We start from the raw sequence: 16173 nt of genomic DNA on the forward strand, positions 1-16173 counted from the left end.
CTTTTTCTCGGGTAAATTTTTTTGGTGACATGATATATTTAACACCCTATTTATATACTCCTTCCTCTTTTCATATAAATCTCTTACTAAGACTACTGACCAAAAAAGTCAGAACATTTTTAAATTGAAAGTCCTCTGTGTACTTTATCTAGTGAAGAGTAGATGAAATACTGCACCGGGATAGCCTAAGTGTGTGATTCGAGCTTGGCAGAGGTAGCTGGAGATCACACGGGCAATACCCACTCGTAGCCGTCTCAAAGATTCAGTTTACATGTAGGTACAGTTTCCCATGAACTTGGCATTGCTTTGCAGGGTAAATAGCAAGCAGGTAAGTTGCTCAACTGTGGCCCAAGTAAGAACTGAAGGGGAGGATCCAGAGCCGTCACTGCCACACCTAACACTGACCACAGTGCCCTGGGGCTTCTGAGGCAGAGCCACCTATGGGAATCTGAGTTGGGGGATAACCAGGAGGTGACCCTGTCCACCTTAATAGAGAAGCCAGCTGGGCGCGGTGGCTCACGCCTGTAATCCCAGCACTTTGGGACGCCAAGGCAGGTGGATCACCTGAGGTCAGTTCGAGACCAGCCTGGCCAACATGGTGAAACCCAGTCTCTACTAAAAATACAAAAAATTAACCAGGCATGGTAGTGCATACCTGTAATCCCAGCTACTTGGGAGGCTGAGGCACAAGAATCGCTTGAAGCTGGGAGGTGGCGGTTTCAGTGAGCCAAGATTGTGCCACTGCACTCCAACCTGGGTGACAAACTGAGACTCCGTCTCAAAAAAAAAAGCCACACACCAGACCTGACTGAATCAGCGACCGAAAAGATTGAGAGGGATCTTGTAGCAAAAAGCAAAAGTGGAGTCAGATTTTGGTTTCACGGGGTGGTTCTCATACTTTTGGTGTATCGGCATCACCTGAATGCTTTCTTATACCCCCAGGCTGGGCCCTACCCCAAGTTACTGGTTTGGTCGCCCCGGGGAGGGACCAGAGCATTTTTGTTAACAAGAAGTCCCAGGGGACCCTGAAGTTTGCTGGTCTGGGGACCACATTTTATAAACAGCTGGCTTTGACAATTAGAGAGCAGACATACAGAAAAGAATCTGATGAGTTCACTGACCCACTAGCTGCCTATCTCCATAATCCTTAGAGTAGCCTCCCACAGACCAGCAGGAAGTTCCCTTCATCGGGAGCATGTTCAATTTCCATTCAGATTCCTAAGAACTCGTTTTTAACTCAGTGGGCCTTAGCCAGGCCTGGGTTATGGCCCAGGCCTTCAGTCTCAGCATCCTTAGGGGTTTCAGGTTTTCCTCTCCTGCCCATCACATGTCACACACCTCAGCTGGGTCGTCTGGAACAAGTCAAGAGGTAGCCATGAGCGTGACACTGACCCTAAGCTTCCTGGGGGCAGTGCTGTGGTTTAATCACACTCCATGCTGGTCTCTGGGCATAGAAAGCTTTTTTTTTTGAGACAAGGTGTCACTCTGTAGCCCAGGCTGGACTGCAGTGGCGTGATCATGGCTCACTGTAGCCTTGACCTCCTGGGCTCAGGTGATCCTCTGACCTCAGCCTCCCAAGTAGCTGCGACCACAGACATGGACCAACACTCCTGACCAATTTTCTTCTGTATTTTTTATAAAGATGGGATTTCCCAGTGTTGCCTGGGCTGGTTCAAACTCCCGAGCACAAGTGATCCTCCCACCTTGACCTCCCAAAGTGCTGGGATTACAGGTGTGAGCCACCGTGCCCGGCCGAGAAAGCATTCCTTAAACCTTTTTTGGTTCCTGGGCATTCAGAACAAATTGGATTTAAAGGATAAAGATAAAGGCCTTTGAAAATGAAGAGATCAGGGGAAAAGGTTCAGATACAGAAACTTTAAGTAGCTGAGCTGAGGAGAAGGGAAAGGCATGGTATTTGGGAGAAGTATGATTACAAGGTGGTGACTGAGAAAAACTCCCATTTTTCACTTTCTACGCTGATGGGATTTCCTGGCTCTACCGTGGTCACACAAGTGGATCCCTTTAGGTCCTCCTGAGGATTATATTACCAGCCCAGCTCCTGGTGGTAATGCACATGACCATAGTAGTGCTTTTTTTTTCCTCAAGGAGATGGGGGTCTCACTCTTGCTCAGGCTGGAGTGCAGTAGCACAAACATAGTTCACTGTAACCTCTAACTCCTGGACTCAAGCAATCCTCTCGGCCTCCCAAAGCGCTGGGATTACCGGTGTGAACCTGTCAAAATCAATGGCTCAGTTATAGAGCTCGATACTGCTGTAATCGAGAAGCAATGCTTTTGCCGTGAGAAACTCCAAGCCAGGTCAAACACCCCGGCCTTAAGAAGCGTAACAACACTGCCCCACCATGTGGTTCACTAGGGAATATCCTGTGTGTGGAAACTTACATTATCCTAACCCTTTCTCCCACAAATAAAGTTACACAGGAGAAGTCAGTACTACTGGCAATAAATTAATAGATATTGCTGCCAGAGACTAGCTCTCTAGAGTGGAATATACAGGCATTTCTAAGAGGCAAGGTAGCTCACTTTGTAATGGACAGAGCAAAGCCATAATTACAGCGCTCCACCTAAAGCCCACCTGAGACTGCAGCCTTCTAAAGCGTTTAAAAGACAGGTGAAAATGACTAGACATCAAGCCCTTGTTAAAGAAAACCAGTTTATTTTAAAAAGCTCTAAATGCCTTGTGCTTGGTCCCTGGTCAGAGAAAGAGGTCTCAAGAGTTACTACCTGCACAGGGGCTGAAGGTACCGGGTGGGAGGAAGTCAGGTTTCAGTTGGTTGAGTCCTACCTCATCTGTTAGGCTGTTTTTTTTTTTTTTTTAGGACAGTCTTGCTCTGTCCCTCAGACTGGAGTGCAGTGGGGCCATCTCGGCTCACTGCAACCTCCGCCTCCAGGTTCAAGCAAGTCTTGTGCCTCAGCCTCCCGAGTAGCTGGGACTACAGGCACGTACCACCACGCCCAGCCAATTTTTGCATTTTTAGTAGAGATGGAGTTTCCCCATGTTGGCCAGGCTGGTCTCGAATTCCTGACCTCAAGCGATTCAAACTACCTCAGGCCTCTCAAATTGCTGGGATTACAGGCTAGTCTCGAATTCCTGATCTCAAGCGATCCACCTACCTCAGGCCTCTCAAAGTGCTGGGATTACAGGCATGAGCCACCACAGCCGGCCTGTGTTAGGCATTTTTAAGGAGATGGCAGTCCAGCTCCTGGTGATAAGAAAATGTAGACTCCCAAGATTCATATTTTTTTCTTCGTAAGTTAAGTGGAAGTCATTTGCTTCTGTCATGAGTTCCAAGACTACAAAGTTTTAAGAGCTGCTGGGATAGCAAATGAGGCTTGAATTCTGTGTTGACAAGCCCACACACCTCGTTTCATTTAGTATCCAAGAGAAAAACACCACCTCTTCTACTTCAGGACTGTCATCGTGGCTTTTCTGCCATAATCCCGAATCAGGCCAACTATCCTCCTCCTAGGATTCTTGTGGTGGGATGCCAGGCAGCGACATCCTTCTTTCACAGAGCAGGAAGTCTGACTGTAGACCCGGCTACTCCCCAACCAGTGAGGGTCCGCAGTGGGCACTTCGGCCTCCTCGTGAGGCGGGGGTCCAGGGTTCTGGTGAGATGCCCCAGGCAGGGCCACTTCTCAGCCCTAGCTCTGGGCCAGCACAGTGCCCCGGTTTGGCTGCACCAACTCACAAGCTCTCAGCTGGGGTTCTGGCAGGGGGGGCTCGGCTAGAAACAGGTTAGACAGTGTTGCTAATTCTTCAGCAAAGTCCTGGAATACGTAGAAAGATGAGGAAAAAGGCAGCATGGAATTCTCAATGGTTCATCCTTTTTCACTAAAGACCACAACCTGGCTGGCTACATTATTTTTTCTCAACTGCCCTCCACACTGAAATGGACATGAAACCTTGTCTGTTAGTACTCTGGGAGGCTGAAGTGATGGCAGGGAGTGAACCCTGATGGGAGAGGCACAGGCTTTACCAGTTTTTGAGTACTACTGAGTGCATCTACTTCCATCTTGAAATTATTAGTCCCATTAAAAGATGAATTATTTTGCCCCAAATTAAAAATCCACTTAGTTTGGCCCCATCACTTGCATCCTTACAGGACAGACGGGATATGTAACACCTGTTCTCTCTACACGTAAGACAGGAGACTCCTTACCCCTGGCCACTGGGCCTGGTGGAGGCTGCCCAAGCAGGCCTCTATCTCCATCCTTCCCATCAGACCCTTCTCCACCAGCTCCCGGAGCAAGAATAGCAGCAAGTCCCACTGCAAAACACACCAAGGTGGTCAGGGTTGCTAGGGGGATGGCAGAGTGACCCTAATGACACACATTGAGATCTCAAAGGACAGAGCTGCTGGGAAGAGACTTGAGATGGATAAATGGAGTCCATTTCTGTGTGGAACAGAAGAGGGAAATAGAGCAGCTCATAGTTTGAGGCAAGGGTGGTGCATGTTCAGAGTGTGACTGCAGAGGGCTGAGATGCCTCCTCCTTCTGTCTGACTCACCTCCCTGGGCCTTGTGTCTGCCAGAAGCCCCACGTTTCTTGGGCTCAGCAGCAGCTGCAGTGGAACTGGCCCCTGAAAATCTTCCTTCCACAAGGAAAGCAGCATGTACAGAAGCCTTCGAGCCTGCCCTCTCTCCAGCCTGTACTGTGCGGGGGGACCTAGGATGGGAATTTGATCTGCAACTGTGGAAAGAGAGGAAAGCCAAGCTTTAAGAGATGGGGGCAGGCTGGGCGCGGTGGCTCACACCTGTAATCCCAGCACTTTGGGAGGCTGAGGCGGGCGGATCATGAGGTCAGGGGTTCGAGACCAGCCTGGCCAACATAGTGAAACCCCACCTCTACTAAAAATAGAAAAATTAGCCGGGCACAGTGGCGGGCACCTGTATTCCAGTTACTTGGGAGGCCGAGGCAGAGGTTGCAGTGAGCCGAGATTGTGCCACTGCACTCCAGCTTGGGCAACAGAGCAAGATTCTCTCAAAAAAAAAAGAGATGGGGACGGAAGAGGGCTCTGTTTCTAATCTTGCTTGTACCCAACCCTGAGATCTAGGGGATCAGGCAAGAGAGGGATTTGATGGAAAGGAGCCATACCGAGGAGGGAAGCTAACTCCACAGAGCACTTTGCCAGATGCTGCTCAGCAGGTGGGCACAGGAACTGCAGTGGGCGGGGGAAGAGAGAGCATAGGTATCACCATGCTTACTGCTGCGAGAACCAGCGCTAAGCCAGTGTGGCTCTGGTTATCAGGTCTCACATGAGGACAAAGAAAAAAGCAGTCCTTGAGTGGCAGATGCCACATCTCACCTGGCGGCACCGCAGTGTCTGGCCCAGCTGGCCTAGGAGCTGTTCCAGATGCTCTGGGGAAACTCCCTCGTCAGGGTCCCGTGGCCCCACAGCCAAGGAGAGCACGTCCTGTGGAGAGCAGGGGGAGACATTACCCTGTGCTAGGGACCAGGATGCCACAGAGAATTCGGCTTGGGACAGGGATCGGCCAGTGGAGAGAGGCAGAATAGGGCCCCAGGGTATGGTGAGTGAAGCCAAGTTGCCCCTAGGCCTGGGACTTGGGCAGGACAGCACAGCCAGGGGAAGCACCACGTGGACAACAAGAGAGGGAACAGATGGAGGAGGTCAGCTGAGGGACAGCAGGCTGCCACAGCATGGGAAACATCACTGAACTTGGGACCAAACTGTAACTAACCAACTCCCATAGGGCATCTTATTCTTGAAGCATGTAAGGAAACTGGCCTATCAGATACCATCTTAGTATCTTCTGTCTCTGAAGCCTCTCTGTTCATCTTCTCTGGAGAGCTGAGTTTTCAATGCAGAAATCCTCTGCATATTGACAACCAGTATCAAATGGCCACTAAGCCTCTTCCTCCTACATAATCTCCATTTTTAGTCATTGTACCTTAGTCCCTATTCCAATCTCTATTCCTAGATCATACCCTAGACCAGAACCAGCCAGTAAATATTTTAGGCTTTGCAGGCCATAAAGTCTCTGTCCCAGCTATGCAACTCTGCTGTTCAGTAGTTGCACAAAAGCAGCCATAGACAGCTTGCACACCAATGAATACGGCTGCATTCCACTAAAACTTCACCCACAAAACAAGGGGCAGGCTCGCTTCAGTCCATGGGCTGTTTGTTGACTCCTGCTCTAGACAGTCCTTGAATTTTAAAATCAAATTAGGAGAACCAATGGTTTATTCTTACTGCCTATAACTAAACGAGCATCACCTCTCGCATAGAACATTTCTGAAACTGTCTCCAAATACTGGGGTGACTGCTTCCTAGAGACTCATTTGCTATCAAACCATTCACCACCCCACTCTCATTGCCATCTGCATAATAAGCATTTAGTCAAAAATGTCATATCTGCCCTTTTCCCCTTTTGGATGATTAAAAAGTCAGAGTGACAATTAGGAAAACACTTCAGTTCAGCTCTGCCCTACCTAACCCCATTCAGTAATGAGTGAAATGGGGACTAGTGGACAGCACAGACAGCTTCTACATAAAAGTCCTGGAGCTGATGTGAGAACAGCAGGGAGAGGGAGCAGGGAAGCCAAAGGGAGTAGGGTAGCCGTGTACTTTGATCTCGGAGATGAGGTGGGAGGGGAGGGGAGCATGGTGCTCACAGGCGCGGGAGCAGCCCCTCCGCTCCCCCCGGGCAGCAGGTTCAGGACCCTGGGCTCGAAGTGTGCGACTCACTGCTGCTTTCACCTCCCTCCTGATCAGTGCTGCGGGGCAGAGGGAGAATGGGAAAGGAATCACGGGGGAGCCCTGCGCAGGCTCGCCATGCTGACCCACGCCTGTTGCTGTTTCCTCCTGGCTCTCAGCCCCATCTCCCCCAGAACGCCTGCGACTCTGCCAGTCCACTTTTTAAACACTCGATTCAGCCATTGCCCTCTCCTGGACCTTACCTGTGATATTGGCTGATAGCCAAGCACAGGCTTTCTCTGTTGCAAGCCCCACAGCAATGTTCTCTGCACTGCTCAGAACCTGCGAACCAGAACTAGAGTCAGGGGCTAGGGAAGGGCTGGGTGCAACAAGGGAAGCTAGAGTTGGGCACCGACCCTGCCCCCACCACCAGCTTCACACAACTGTGTCTGCACACAACTATTCCGTGCACCTCTCCCACAACCGCCTGGCCTGCTAGCTGCAGGCCTCCCTCCCACGTACGGCTGCCGGGGTCTCCTCTGGAAGCAGTGCCCGCACAGCCCCAGGGCTCTTCCTTTGGCAGAACCTAAAAGGAGACAGACGGGGTCAGTGGTCTCTGGGTATTTCAGCCTGGCTGTAGAAGTAAATGCCCAGAGTGCACCAAGCATCTGGTCTGGAAGGCTGTACCTTGGAAGGAGGCACCGTTTGCCCTTCCGCCCCACCCCGGATGCCAGAGAAAAGAGAAGCCCAACTGCCAGCCCCACAGCATCATACACGCTCCAAACTTAGGTCTGGATTTTGTGCCACAGAAGGCCTACAGCCAGTGCAGGGCTTACAGAGGATGGGGGCGGGGAGAAGAAAAAAGGAGGCGTGGAGAGAAGGGAAAAAAGAGTAAGTGTGAAAGCGGAAAGAAAAGACAGAGAAAGCCAAGAGGAGAGTGGATCAAATGGACCAGCGATGCTTACTCCCGCCCCAGGGCCAATGCCTGGGCCCCGTGGGGGCACAGCTGGGAACACAAGATCTCCAACAGTTGGGCTGGGTCTCCCCCTTCCTCTCCCTGTGTCACCAGCTGCTCTTGGAGAAGTGACTCTGCCTGGCGCACCAGATCTGCCACCAGTGTAGCCCTGCAGCAGGGACAGCAAGGTGGGGGTGGTTGGAGGGTTAATCGGAAAGGGGCTGCACATTTAAGGGAATTTCCTTCAAAACGTGTCCGCCACTTCAGCCCCACACCCGCCCTCTGGCTGACCTCCTCAGCTTAGCAACTGAGGAAAAAGGGGAAAAAATGGTAGGGCGATGAGACCAGGATCCTTAACCCACTCTTACTTGATATGTTTGACACAGTTTGATCCAATTCTCTCTGCCACAAACTCTACAGTCCGGCGCAGGGAGGGTGGCTGGTTGTGGAAAAAGGCCTGGGCGAGCCTCGCCTGGCGGGAGAAGGGAGAGGCAGCGAGGCTTCCTCCGACCTCCCCCGACCTCCCCCACTATCCCCCGTGGCTGTCTCCGCCCTGCCCTTACCTGCAGCCCCGGGCTGGTCTGGGAAGGCTGGGCTCCCAGGCCGGTGGTCGTGGTGGGGGTGATTTTCCTCATGAAGCCCCCACTCCGTCCACTGCTGCCTGACACCCACAGCGCCAGCAGTTTCCGGAGCTCCCCTGCGTCAGTAAGTCCGAGTTCTCAGTTCCAGCACCCTCTCCCCAAGTATCAGAATTGATTTGTGCAGTCAAGAGGCTCAGACACCCAGGGATGACTATGAACGGAGCAGTATTCGAGGGAGCTGGGCCAGGGGGCGCCTTCTGGGTGCTCATGGAGGGGGCAGACCAGGGGCCGTGCAGGGAGACGGGTGCTTACCAATGTAGGGGCAGCAGGTGTAGAGCAGCTGCTGGTCCACCACAGGCGCGGTGTCCTGGGGAGAACAGGCTGGGGTCGGCAAGCTGCCCCTCCCCCAGCGCGCCCAGGAAACAGGCAGTTGGCAGGGCGTTTACAAGGGTTACATCTGCCCCTGGCCGGGCCTCCCCACGCAGCCCACTTCCTTTATTCCTGAGTTTCCCATGGCTCTGGCTGGACCCCAGCACTCACCAAGCCATGCTCTGGGGCTACTGTGTCCACCTCAAAGGCATCTGAGGGACCCTCTTCCAGAAAGAACAAGTCCTCAGGGACTGTGGGAATCTGGCAAGACAGGAAGACAGTCACAGCTCAGGTCAACTTCAGAGACCCCCACGCCACCTCCTGCATGGTCCCAGGGAGAAGGTGCCAGCTTCAAAGCAGCCTCCTCTGAGACGATGGGAATCACCAGGCCTTTCCTGAACCTTTGTCTTCCAGCCCTTGCCTCATTCGTACTCGGACATTTGCCCACTCCCCATCTTCAGCTGCAGAACCACTCCCAACCTGGACCCTCACTCTGCCCACCTGGAAAAGCCAGCCCAGGATGGCAAGTAGCAGCAGCTTGTTCAGGAAACACATCTTCCCCTCACTCTCCTGCGACAACACCAAGCTCCTGAAACATCAGTGGGCAGTACACAGGATTGAGCAGAAAGGGGAAGGGAACGGAGGAGGCAAACGCTGTCACTGGAGGCTGGCTCGCAAAAGCAGAACTAAAAGGGACTGGGGCCATGTCGGCAAGCAGGATCCCCCCAGCGCCCCCTCCTGCATGGGGACTGTCTCTTGGTGGGGCCACCTCGGGAACAGCATGAAGCCAATGAAAGTGCAGATGATGTCCCACCATCCACCTCAGGGGAGCCAATCCTGCCTCTCCCAGGGCTCAGTTATGGCCGGGGCACCACACACACATGCAGACTGCTCGACCCTCTTTATTAACAGCAGGAGTGACCGATGTCCCTGACTCCCGAGTCCTTTCGTCAAGCCTTAGCCTTGTTCCACTCACCGGTGCAGGCGCAGCAGGAGAATGAAGATGTCCCGGTAATAGTCCAGCAAGGGAACAACATGGTCAGCAAAGGAGAGGAACTCCACCAGCCAGGGCACGGTGAGCACCGCCCGGCGGGCCTGCAGCCCTCGCTGCAGCAGAGTCCGCACATCCAGGACCGGAGGGACCTGGAAGGGCCAGAGCTCAGTCAGGTGGGTCCCTAGGAAGGGCTGGGAGGTGCCCTCTAACCTGCCTGGTTTCCAGAATAGCCAAGGAAACCAGTCAGCTTCAGTGCCTGGCTGGTCCTCCCTGCTCCCTCCTCACCAGAATCCCCCGCCCATTCACCTGGCTCCTGAGGGCCAGAATGGAGTCCTGAAGCTCACCGGTCGGGGGAGGTTCAGGCCCCCGGTATGGCAGGAAAGCCACAAAGCCCAGGAATTTAGCCAAAAGTCTCAGGCTAAGAAGCACCACAGCGAATTGCCTCCGCTCACCCTGCATGGAATCAAGGGAAATAAAAGGTCCAAGCATGAGGCTTCCAGAACAATTCCCGGTCTGTTACAAAGTTCTTCTTGAACATACTCCCTTCCCTCCTGGGTCAGACCCCGTTTTCAGACCTGCCAGTCTACATCTGACTCCCCATCTTCATCACTGGGCTCATGCTGGGGCAAGGCCAGGCCATTGAGCTCCCGGATCTTCAAGCTCAGACTGTCCATGAGATGCTGGTTAAACTGGAAGCTGAGAAGAAGGGGTGGGTGGGGCATAAGTACTGGAAAAGGTACAGGAAGAGCCAGAATCTAGAAGGGGCACTCCAGAGGGAAGGGAGCAGCTGGACAGACAGGGAGGCCCAGGAGCAATGAAATCACCCACATGGGTGACAGAATGAGAAGTGCAATGAAGCCAGCAAGTACGAGCTGGAAGGAGCCTATCTCCAGGCAAAGGAGACTGGAGAACTATTTACCCTTTTGGGAAGCCAAACCTTTCCTGGCCTTTGCCCCATTCCTTGCAAGACACAGTAGAGCCTACCTGCTGGCACTAAGGATGAAGTCCCTAAAGAAGCCTTGACAGCCTGGGAAGGTGGGGGGTGGGCAGGGCCCCCCACTGCTCTGAGGAGCCATAAGCCGTTCCTGTAGGCGCCACAACCGCCCCAGCTTGTCAGCTCCCAGCATACTCAACACATCTGGGGCCTCGCCCAAGACGGTGCCCCCAGCACCACCAGGGCTCTGACACATCTGGGGTGGAAGAGGAAGAAGAGAAATTTAAAAATCAGTAAGTGGGAGGGAAGGACTGAACAAAAAATAAGGAGAAGTAATGAACATTTAAGGAATGCCAACTGTGTCAAGTGCTTTAGATTTTCTGAGGTGTGAATTACAGTATTGTTTCACAGGTGAAGAAACTGAAACTCCAAGGTTAAGCATGTGCCTAGGGTCACTAGAGCTAGGATCTGAAACAAAGCTTGATTACTTACTAAGCCTGGGCTCTTTACCACAGCACAAATCAAAGGGAAGGCAGCAGCAGGCTGGGGGAGGTGCAGGGCCCAGGACATGTCAGAGTGTGTGCCCTGGCTTTTCTTTGGCCACTCGAGTTTCAGCCACTCCGCAAGGAGTAGAACTCTTGTTCAAATTCCAGCCCAGGACCTGCCAGGCTGTCCGCCCTATCCCAAAGTGCAGCCGTTACGTGGCTGCCTATGATACCTGCTGTTTCATGTCGATTAATCTCTTGCTGGGGCTGTTACCTGGAGTAGTTGTTTTTGGAAAAGCCGAACAAAGTGGCTGTGGCTGCAGGCTGCAGACAGCTGGCCCATCATGGCCCTGAGGAATAGAAGGCAGGAATGAAGGGTGTGGAGAGGAGGGAGAGGGAGAAAGATCTCAGAGAAGCAGCAAACACCTGGACTTTCCAGCCCTTTACCAGGGACTTGAGCAGACCTCAGCCAGAGCCTGCCTGCACAGGGACACTGAAGGCAAGGGACACTCCCTCAGCACCAAGGTCCTCTGAGGCTAGAAGTGCACTTAACCAAACGAGAAATCATGCCACCCTCCCGTCTTCAGCCACACTGACAGGCGGCGAGCTTCATGAGCAATGTGACTGGACTGGGGTTCGTGTTCTGAGCCCAGGCATCTACCTACACAGTGACCAGACTTGCCCAAACTAGAGGATGGAGAAGATGGAGGCTGGATGTGTCTAACCAGTGACTTGGGCCAAAAAAACTCAAGCAGCCTGGGGTAAGAGCTTTGGACTTTCTAAGCAACTGCCACTATAGAACAAGGATAAGACACCTGTAAGTGGAAGGAGCTGGAGAGACATCCCTTTCGAGTAGAGGCAGAGTTATCAATAACTAAAGAGATTTTGGAGGATAGAACAAAACAGCTCATGGCTGGAAGGAGCAGGGGAAAAGCCTTCCCTCCTCCATCCCTCCTGCCACCGACCAGTACTGAGCTACTCATTGCCAGGCGCAAGACAAGGTCTGAGCACCCACCTGATTCTGCTGCCCAAGCCCTTCTCAAAATCCCAGCCAGGCTCCTCATGGTGATCTTCCCACTCTCGCAGCACCTCATAAAACACATCCCTAACGCATAAGAACGCCTGATCAGCCGAGGCACTCACTCCCACCAGTGCCCACCCCTGGAAGAACTGAGGACAGGACTATCCACAGCCCACCCACCACCTTTTTTTTTTTTTTTTTTTTGGAGATGGAGTCTTGCTCTTGTCACCCAGGCTGGAGTGCAATGACGCGATCTCGGCTCACTGCAACCTCCGCCCCCTGGGTTCAAGCGATTCTCCTGCCTCAGCCTCCGGAGTAGCTGGGATTACAAGTGCCCGCCACCACACCTGGCTAATTTTTGTATTTTGAGTAGAGACGGAGTTTCACCATGTTGGCCAAGCTGGTCAAGAACTCCTGACCTCAGGTGATCCACCTGTCTCGGCCTCCCAAAGTGCTGGGATTACAGGCAGGAGCCACCACGCCTGTCCGGCCAGCAGCCCTTTTTTAATTTCTCCAGAGTTCTCTACATGATGACAGTAGTGCTACAGACCAGCAGCACACTACAGGCTTCATGTACTTCTGTGGGCAGTAACAGTTCATCCTGGCACATTCTTGCCTGAGAACCCCGAGACTAAAGCCATCCATACACCTGTAAGACAGCTGGCTAAGCTCCGGGGTTCACAGGCACACAAGAGAATGAAGGCAGGTGGTCCCTATGATGGCCAGCAGGAAGGAGCTGGGAGAACTAACCCACCACCTGTTAGTGCCAAACTCCTAATTTCTATGAAACTGAAACAGCTGCCTCTTCCAGAAAAATGTCATCTCATTCCCTCCCCCAAAAGTCCCTTTTCTTATCACCTCTGTTTTTTAAAAGTATGAAAGGCTCGGTCACTGGAGAAGTTGGCACGATTGTCAGTCTCTGGCTGAAAGGAGACAGCTTGAGCAGAGGGAGGCATTGCCAGAGAGACCTAAAATACAGCAGGAACATTAGGAACCGCAGGGTCATGCTGAGACAACTTCTCCCTCTTATGCTTGCCCAGAGTAAGCTCACATTACACTTAAGTGTCGTCAGCAGGGTTGCCTGAATTTATGAAAGCTAGGAAGGGTTAGGTCCAGGCTCGTGGGCATCTAAGTTGGGGTCACTACCTTGGCAACACTGCCCTCATAGGCAGCTCGAAGGCGGCCTTGCAGAGCTGGTGAGAAGCACAGCAGCCGCTCATTCTCAGCCAGCAGCTTCAAGGTCCCTTTGTCCAGGTTGGAAAGAACCCTGCAGGGATAAGAACACCTATGACTGAGACCGGAACACAGACTGCAAGTAGGAAGCCAACACCTGCACACCACACAGAGGATCTCTAAGGCATGGTGCAGGCGTGCAAGCCCAGATACGTCCTGCAAGGTCATGAGCCAAGGATCAAAGACAATGAAAGTAAAGGGGAGGATATGAGACTTTACAGAGCAGGGACCAAGACAGCAGGACAGGTACATTACCCAGAAACCCAAAGCTCAGCTGCCAAGGCCACAGGGGTCCATTTTTTTTTTTTTTTGAGATGGGGGTCTCCGTCACCCAGGCTGGGCTGCAGTGCCATGATCGCACTACAGCCTGGACCTCCCAGGCTCAGGTGATCCTCCCACCACAGCCTCCTAAGTAGCTGGGATTACAGGTGCACTCCACCACATCCAGCTTTTTTTTTTTTTTTTTGTAGAGATGGGATTTTTGTAATGTTGCCCAGGCTGGTCTCAAACTCCTGGGCTTAAGTGACTGTCCTGCCTCAGCCTCTCAAAGTGGTGAGAATGCAGGCATGAGCCACTGCACCTGGCCCCATCTCATTCTTTTAGGTACTACATTCATAGGCTTAACACAGAATGAAAGATTACAGGTAGGAGAAGGTCCAGGGCCACTGCCCCCGTGTTAGCACCAGCATAGGTCCCAAGCAGCCAGAGAGCTAAGCAGATGAGAAGAATGAGGCCCAAACGCCTCAGCCAGGGAAACTCACTGAAAGTGACACTCCAAAACCTGCACTGCAAAGAAGACACAATCGTGGATGCTTTGGAACAGTGGACTTTCCAGGGAATCTAGAAGGACAGTACCAAACTGTCAGTTAAGAACGGTCCTGTTTCTAGACCCCACGTCTCAAAAGGAGGCTTGCTCACTGACCGAGGACACTTGGACTTAGTTCAGGGTCACTGTCCTTGGCAGTCACCATCCTCCGGGCAGTGAGCAGCTGAAAGACGAAGAAAAGCTCCAAGAAGAGGTTTGGTACGAGGTTCTCTAGATAGATACAAAAAGAAATCCCATGCTATGGGGCACCATTTGGAGCCAAGGTTCAGTTCCAGGTGCCTTATCAATTCTCTTACCCAGCAGTTCTACAAGTATCTCCACTCCAGCTCCCTCTGCTCTCACTCACCAGCAATGCACGAGGAGTAAACAAGGGCTACCAGCTCCAGGCGCTGGCGGGAAGATACTCTGGCAGGGTCTGCAGGTTCATCTGTGAGGCTTCCTGCCCGGCTGGGGAGGGGCGAGCCCAGTTCTGGGGTGGGACAGGTAGGGGTAGGTGACTGCTGCAACTGCTTAGAGCTATGGGAATAAAGAAATTTCATGAGCAGTCAGCTTGGCTCCCCTGCCACGGCCACACTCAGGTCCCTCCAGAGAAGATACCAATAGCCCAGGAGACAAACCCAGAGTCCCCAAGAGGGAAATCATTTTCAGGGAAAACCCCTGAAGATCCCCCATAGCGAGGAAGCCGACATCCCCAGGAGAGGCCAGGCCATACCGCTCCTTCCTGAGCATCTCCCGCTCCTCTTGCAGACTTCTGCACCCTGGGGGAAGGCCAAGGCCCCAAGGGCTAGTGTCCAGGGCTGAGGGTTGGGAACTGGGGACACAGCTGATTGGGGGTGAGGTGAAGCAGGTCTTGGGCTTGGAGAGTGACCGCTCTTCGCTCACCGGAGTTGGGTTGATCCTGCGAGAAGGCTTCGTCCTGCTGAGAGTAGCCACAGGTTTTTCTCAAATTCCTATCTTCAAACATCCCCCCTCCACAACCGCAACAGCTAGACCTCTTGCAAAAAAACCCCCACAAAAACCCTCACCATCACCCCCAGCCTCTACCCATCCTCGCGCCCCACTGCGGAGCGCCGAGCCCGAATGACTGACTCCCCCAGAGCCTTCGTGGTACCCATCTCCCGCACAAGAGCCGAGTCTCACCCTGCAGGGCCGGGGGGAACCGAGCCTACGGGAGGGAACTCCTCCAGGTTGCTGAGGTTTGGTGGATCAGAGAGCGTGAGGCTGGGGCGGCTGGGGCTGCCAGAGCCCCTGAGCCTCCGGCCCCCGGCTCCGGGCAGGTTCTCCCCGCTGACCCCCTCCTCCAGGCCGCGGCCTCCACGCTCGCGGGCCGGCCCCGGGCCCCGCCTCCTGCCCCCGCGGCGGGCCAGAGGGGCCTCGGCGGCGGTGCTCGGGGCCTCGGTCGGAGGGAAGAGCTGGCTGCGCGCCCCGCGGCTGCCCCGCGACGGGCCTCCCGGCCTCCCTGGCAAGGCTGCCGAGGCGCCCGGGGCCTTGGCGGGGGTCGGGGGCCCCTGCGGGAGGACGCGGCTGCTCTGCTCCCTCAGGAAGTTCAACAGGAACGGTACGAATTCTTTCCGCAGGGGCCGGAGTGAGCTCAGCGCGGCCGCCTCCCCGGGGTTATCCTAGGGCAGAAGCACAGGCCAAGGGGCGAGAGGGTCAGCCGCCGGCCCGGGGGCTGTGAGCAGCGGGGACCGCGGGGCGAGCCTCGGGTGGGCGGCCCGGGCAGCGGCGCCCAGTTGGAGCGCACTCGGCCCGGCTTGGCAGCCCGGCGCCCTCGGGGAAGGGGACTGAGGGCTGGGCTCCACTGCGGGAACCGGCTTCGGGTCAGACCTGGGGGCGTGTCAGCGCTGTTACCTCCGAACCCCGGGTGCTGCGTGCGATCCACCGCACGACGGCTGCGACCGACACCTCTTCTCGCAGCAGCGACTCCAAAACGGCCGCCATCCCGGTCCAGGCTCTCTGGGGCGACTGCGCAGGCGCCGGCGCGCCACGGGCGGCCAGGGAGGGGCGGGGCCGGCGGCGGGGAGCGACCGTTGGGTCGCGGGGCGGGGAGGGACCGGGCTGGCGGGGAGGGACCGGGCTGGCGGGGCGGGGCGGGG

At 54.2% G+C, this 16173-nt stretch overlaps 1 protein-coding gene across 3 annotated transcripts; it reads right to left on the reverse strand.

The window, feature by feature from the left end:
* Positions 1-2819: 2819 nt before the first annotated feature.
* Positions 2820-16057, reverse strand: CDAN1 (codanin 1). 3 transcript variants are annotated; one of them, XM_008016884.3, is made up of 28 exons: positions 15929-16057; positions 15218-15696; positions 14790-14993; positions 14424-14593; positions 14174-14287; positions 14013-14091; positions 13165-13285; positions 12877-12986; positions 12013-12102; positions 11272-11347; positions 10563-10768; positions 10154-10274; positions 9885-10031; positions 9561-9727; positions 9086-9173; positions 8756-8845; positions 8528-8582; positions 8198-8331; positions 8003-8106; positions 7645-7803; positions 7202-7265; positions 6943-7021; positions 6611-6759; positions 5330-5437; positions 5119-5182; positions 4532-4713; positions 4184-4291; positions 2820-3791 (listed from the first exon to the last, which is right to left on the reverse strand). In XM_008016884.3, exons 1-28 carry the CDS (start codon positions 16016-16018, stop codon positions 3666-3668), a joined length of 3684 nt encoding a protein of 1227 aa, XP_008015075.2. In that variant the 5' UTR covers positions 16019-16057; the 3' UTR covers positions 2820-3665. The 3 variants fall into 3 exon arrangements, with proteins under 3 accessions (XP_008015075.2, XP_008015074.2, XP_072868186.1); XM_008016883.3 differs by having other exon boundaries at positions 14790-14996; XM_073012085.1 differs by lacking the exons at positions 2820-3791; positions 4184-4291; positions 4532-4713; positions 5119-5182 and having other exon boundaries at positions 5329-5437; positions 6658-6759; positions 14790-14996.
* Positions 16058-16173: the final 116 nt, after the last annotated feature.

The sequence above is a fragment of the Chlorocebus sabaeus genome, chromosome 26 (genome assembly GCF_047675955.1).
Source record: "Chlorocebus sabaeus isolate Y175 chromosome 26, mChlSab1.0.hap1, whole genome shotgun sequence".
Classification (NCBI taxonomy): Eukaryota; Metazoa; Chordata; class Mammalia; order Primates; family Cercopithecidae; genus Chlorocebus; species Chlorocebus sabaeus.

What these genes read in the sequence shown, in the direction of transcription:
- CDAN1 (XM_008016883.3), bottom strand. Translation starts at nt 16,018, where the DNA reads ATGGCGGCCGTTTTGGAGTCGCTGCTGCGAGAAGAGGTGTCGGTCGCA. An exon ending in GCTATCAGCCAATATCACAG is followed by an intron (nt 6,760 to 6,942) that starts GTAAGGTCCAGG and finishes TCTGCCCCGCAG; the next exon opens with CACTGATCAGGAGGGAGGTG. An exon ending in GGAGTTAGCTTCCCTCCTCG is followed by an intron (nt 4,714 to 5,118) that starts GTATGGCTCCTT and finishes CTCTTTCCACAG; the next exon opens with TTGCAGATCAAATTCCCATC.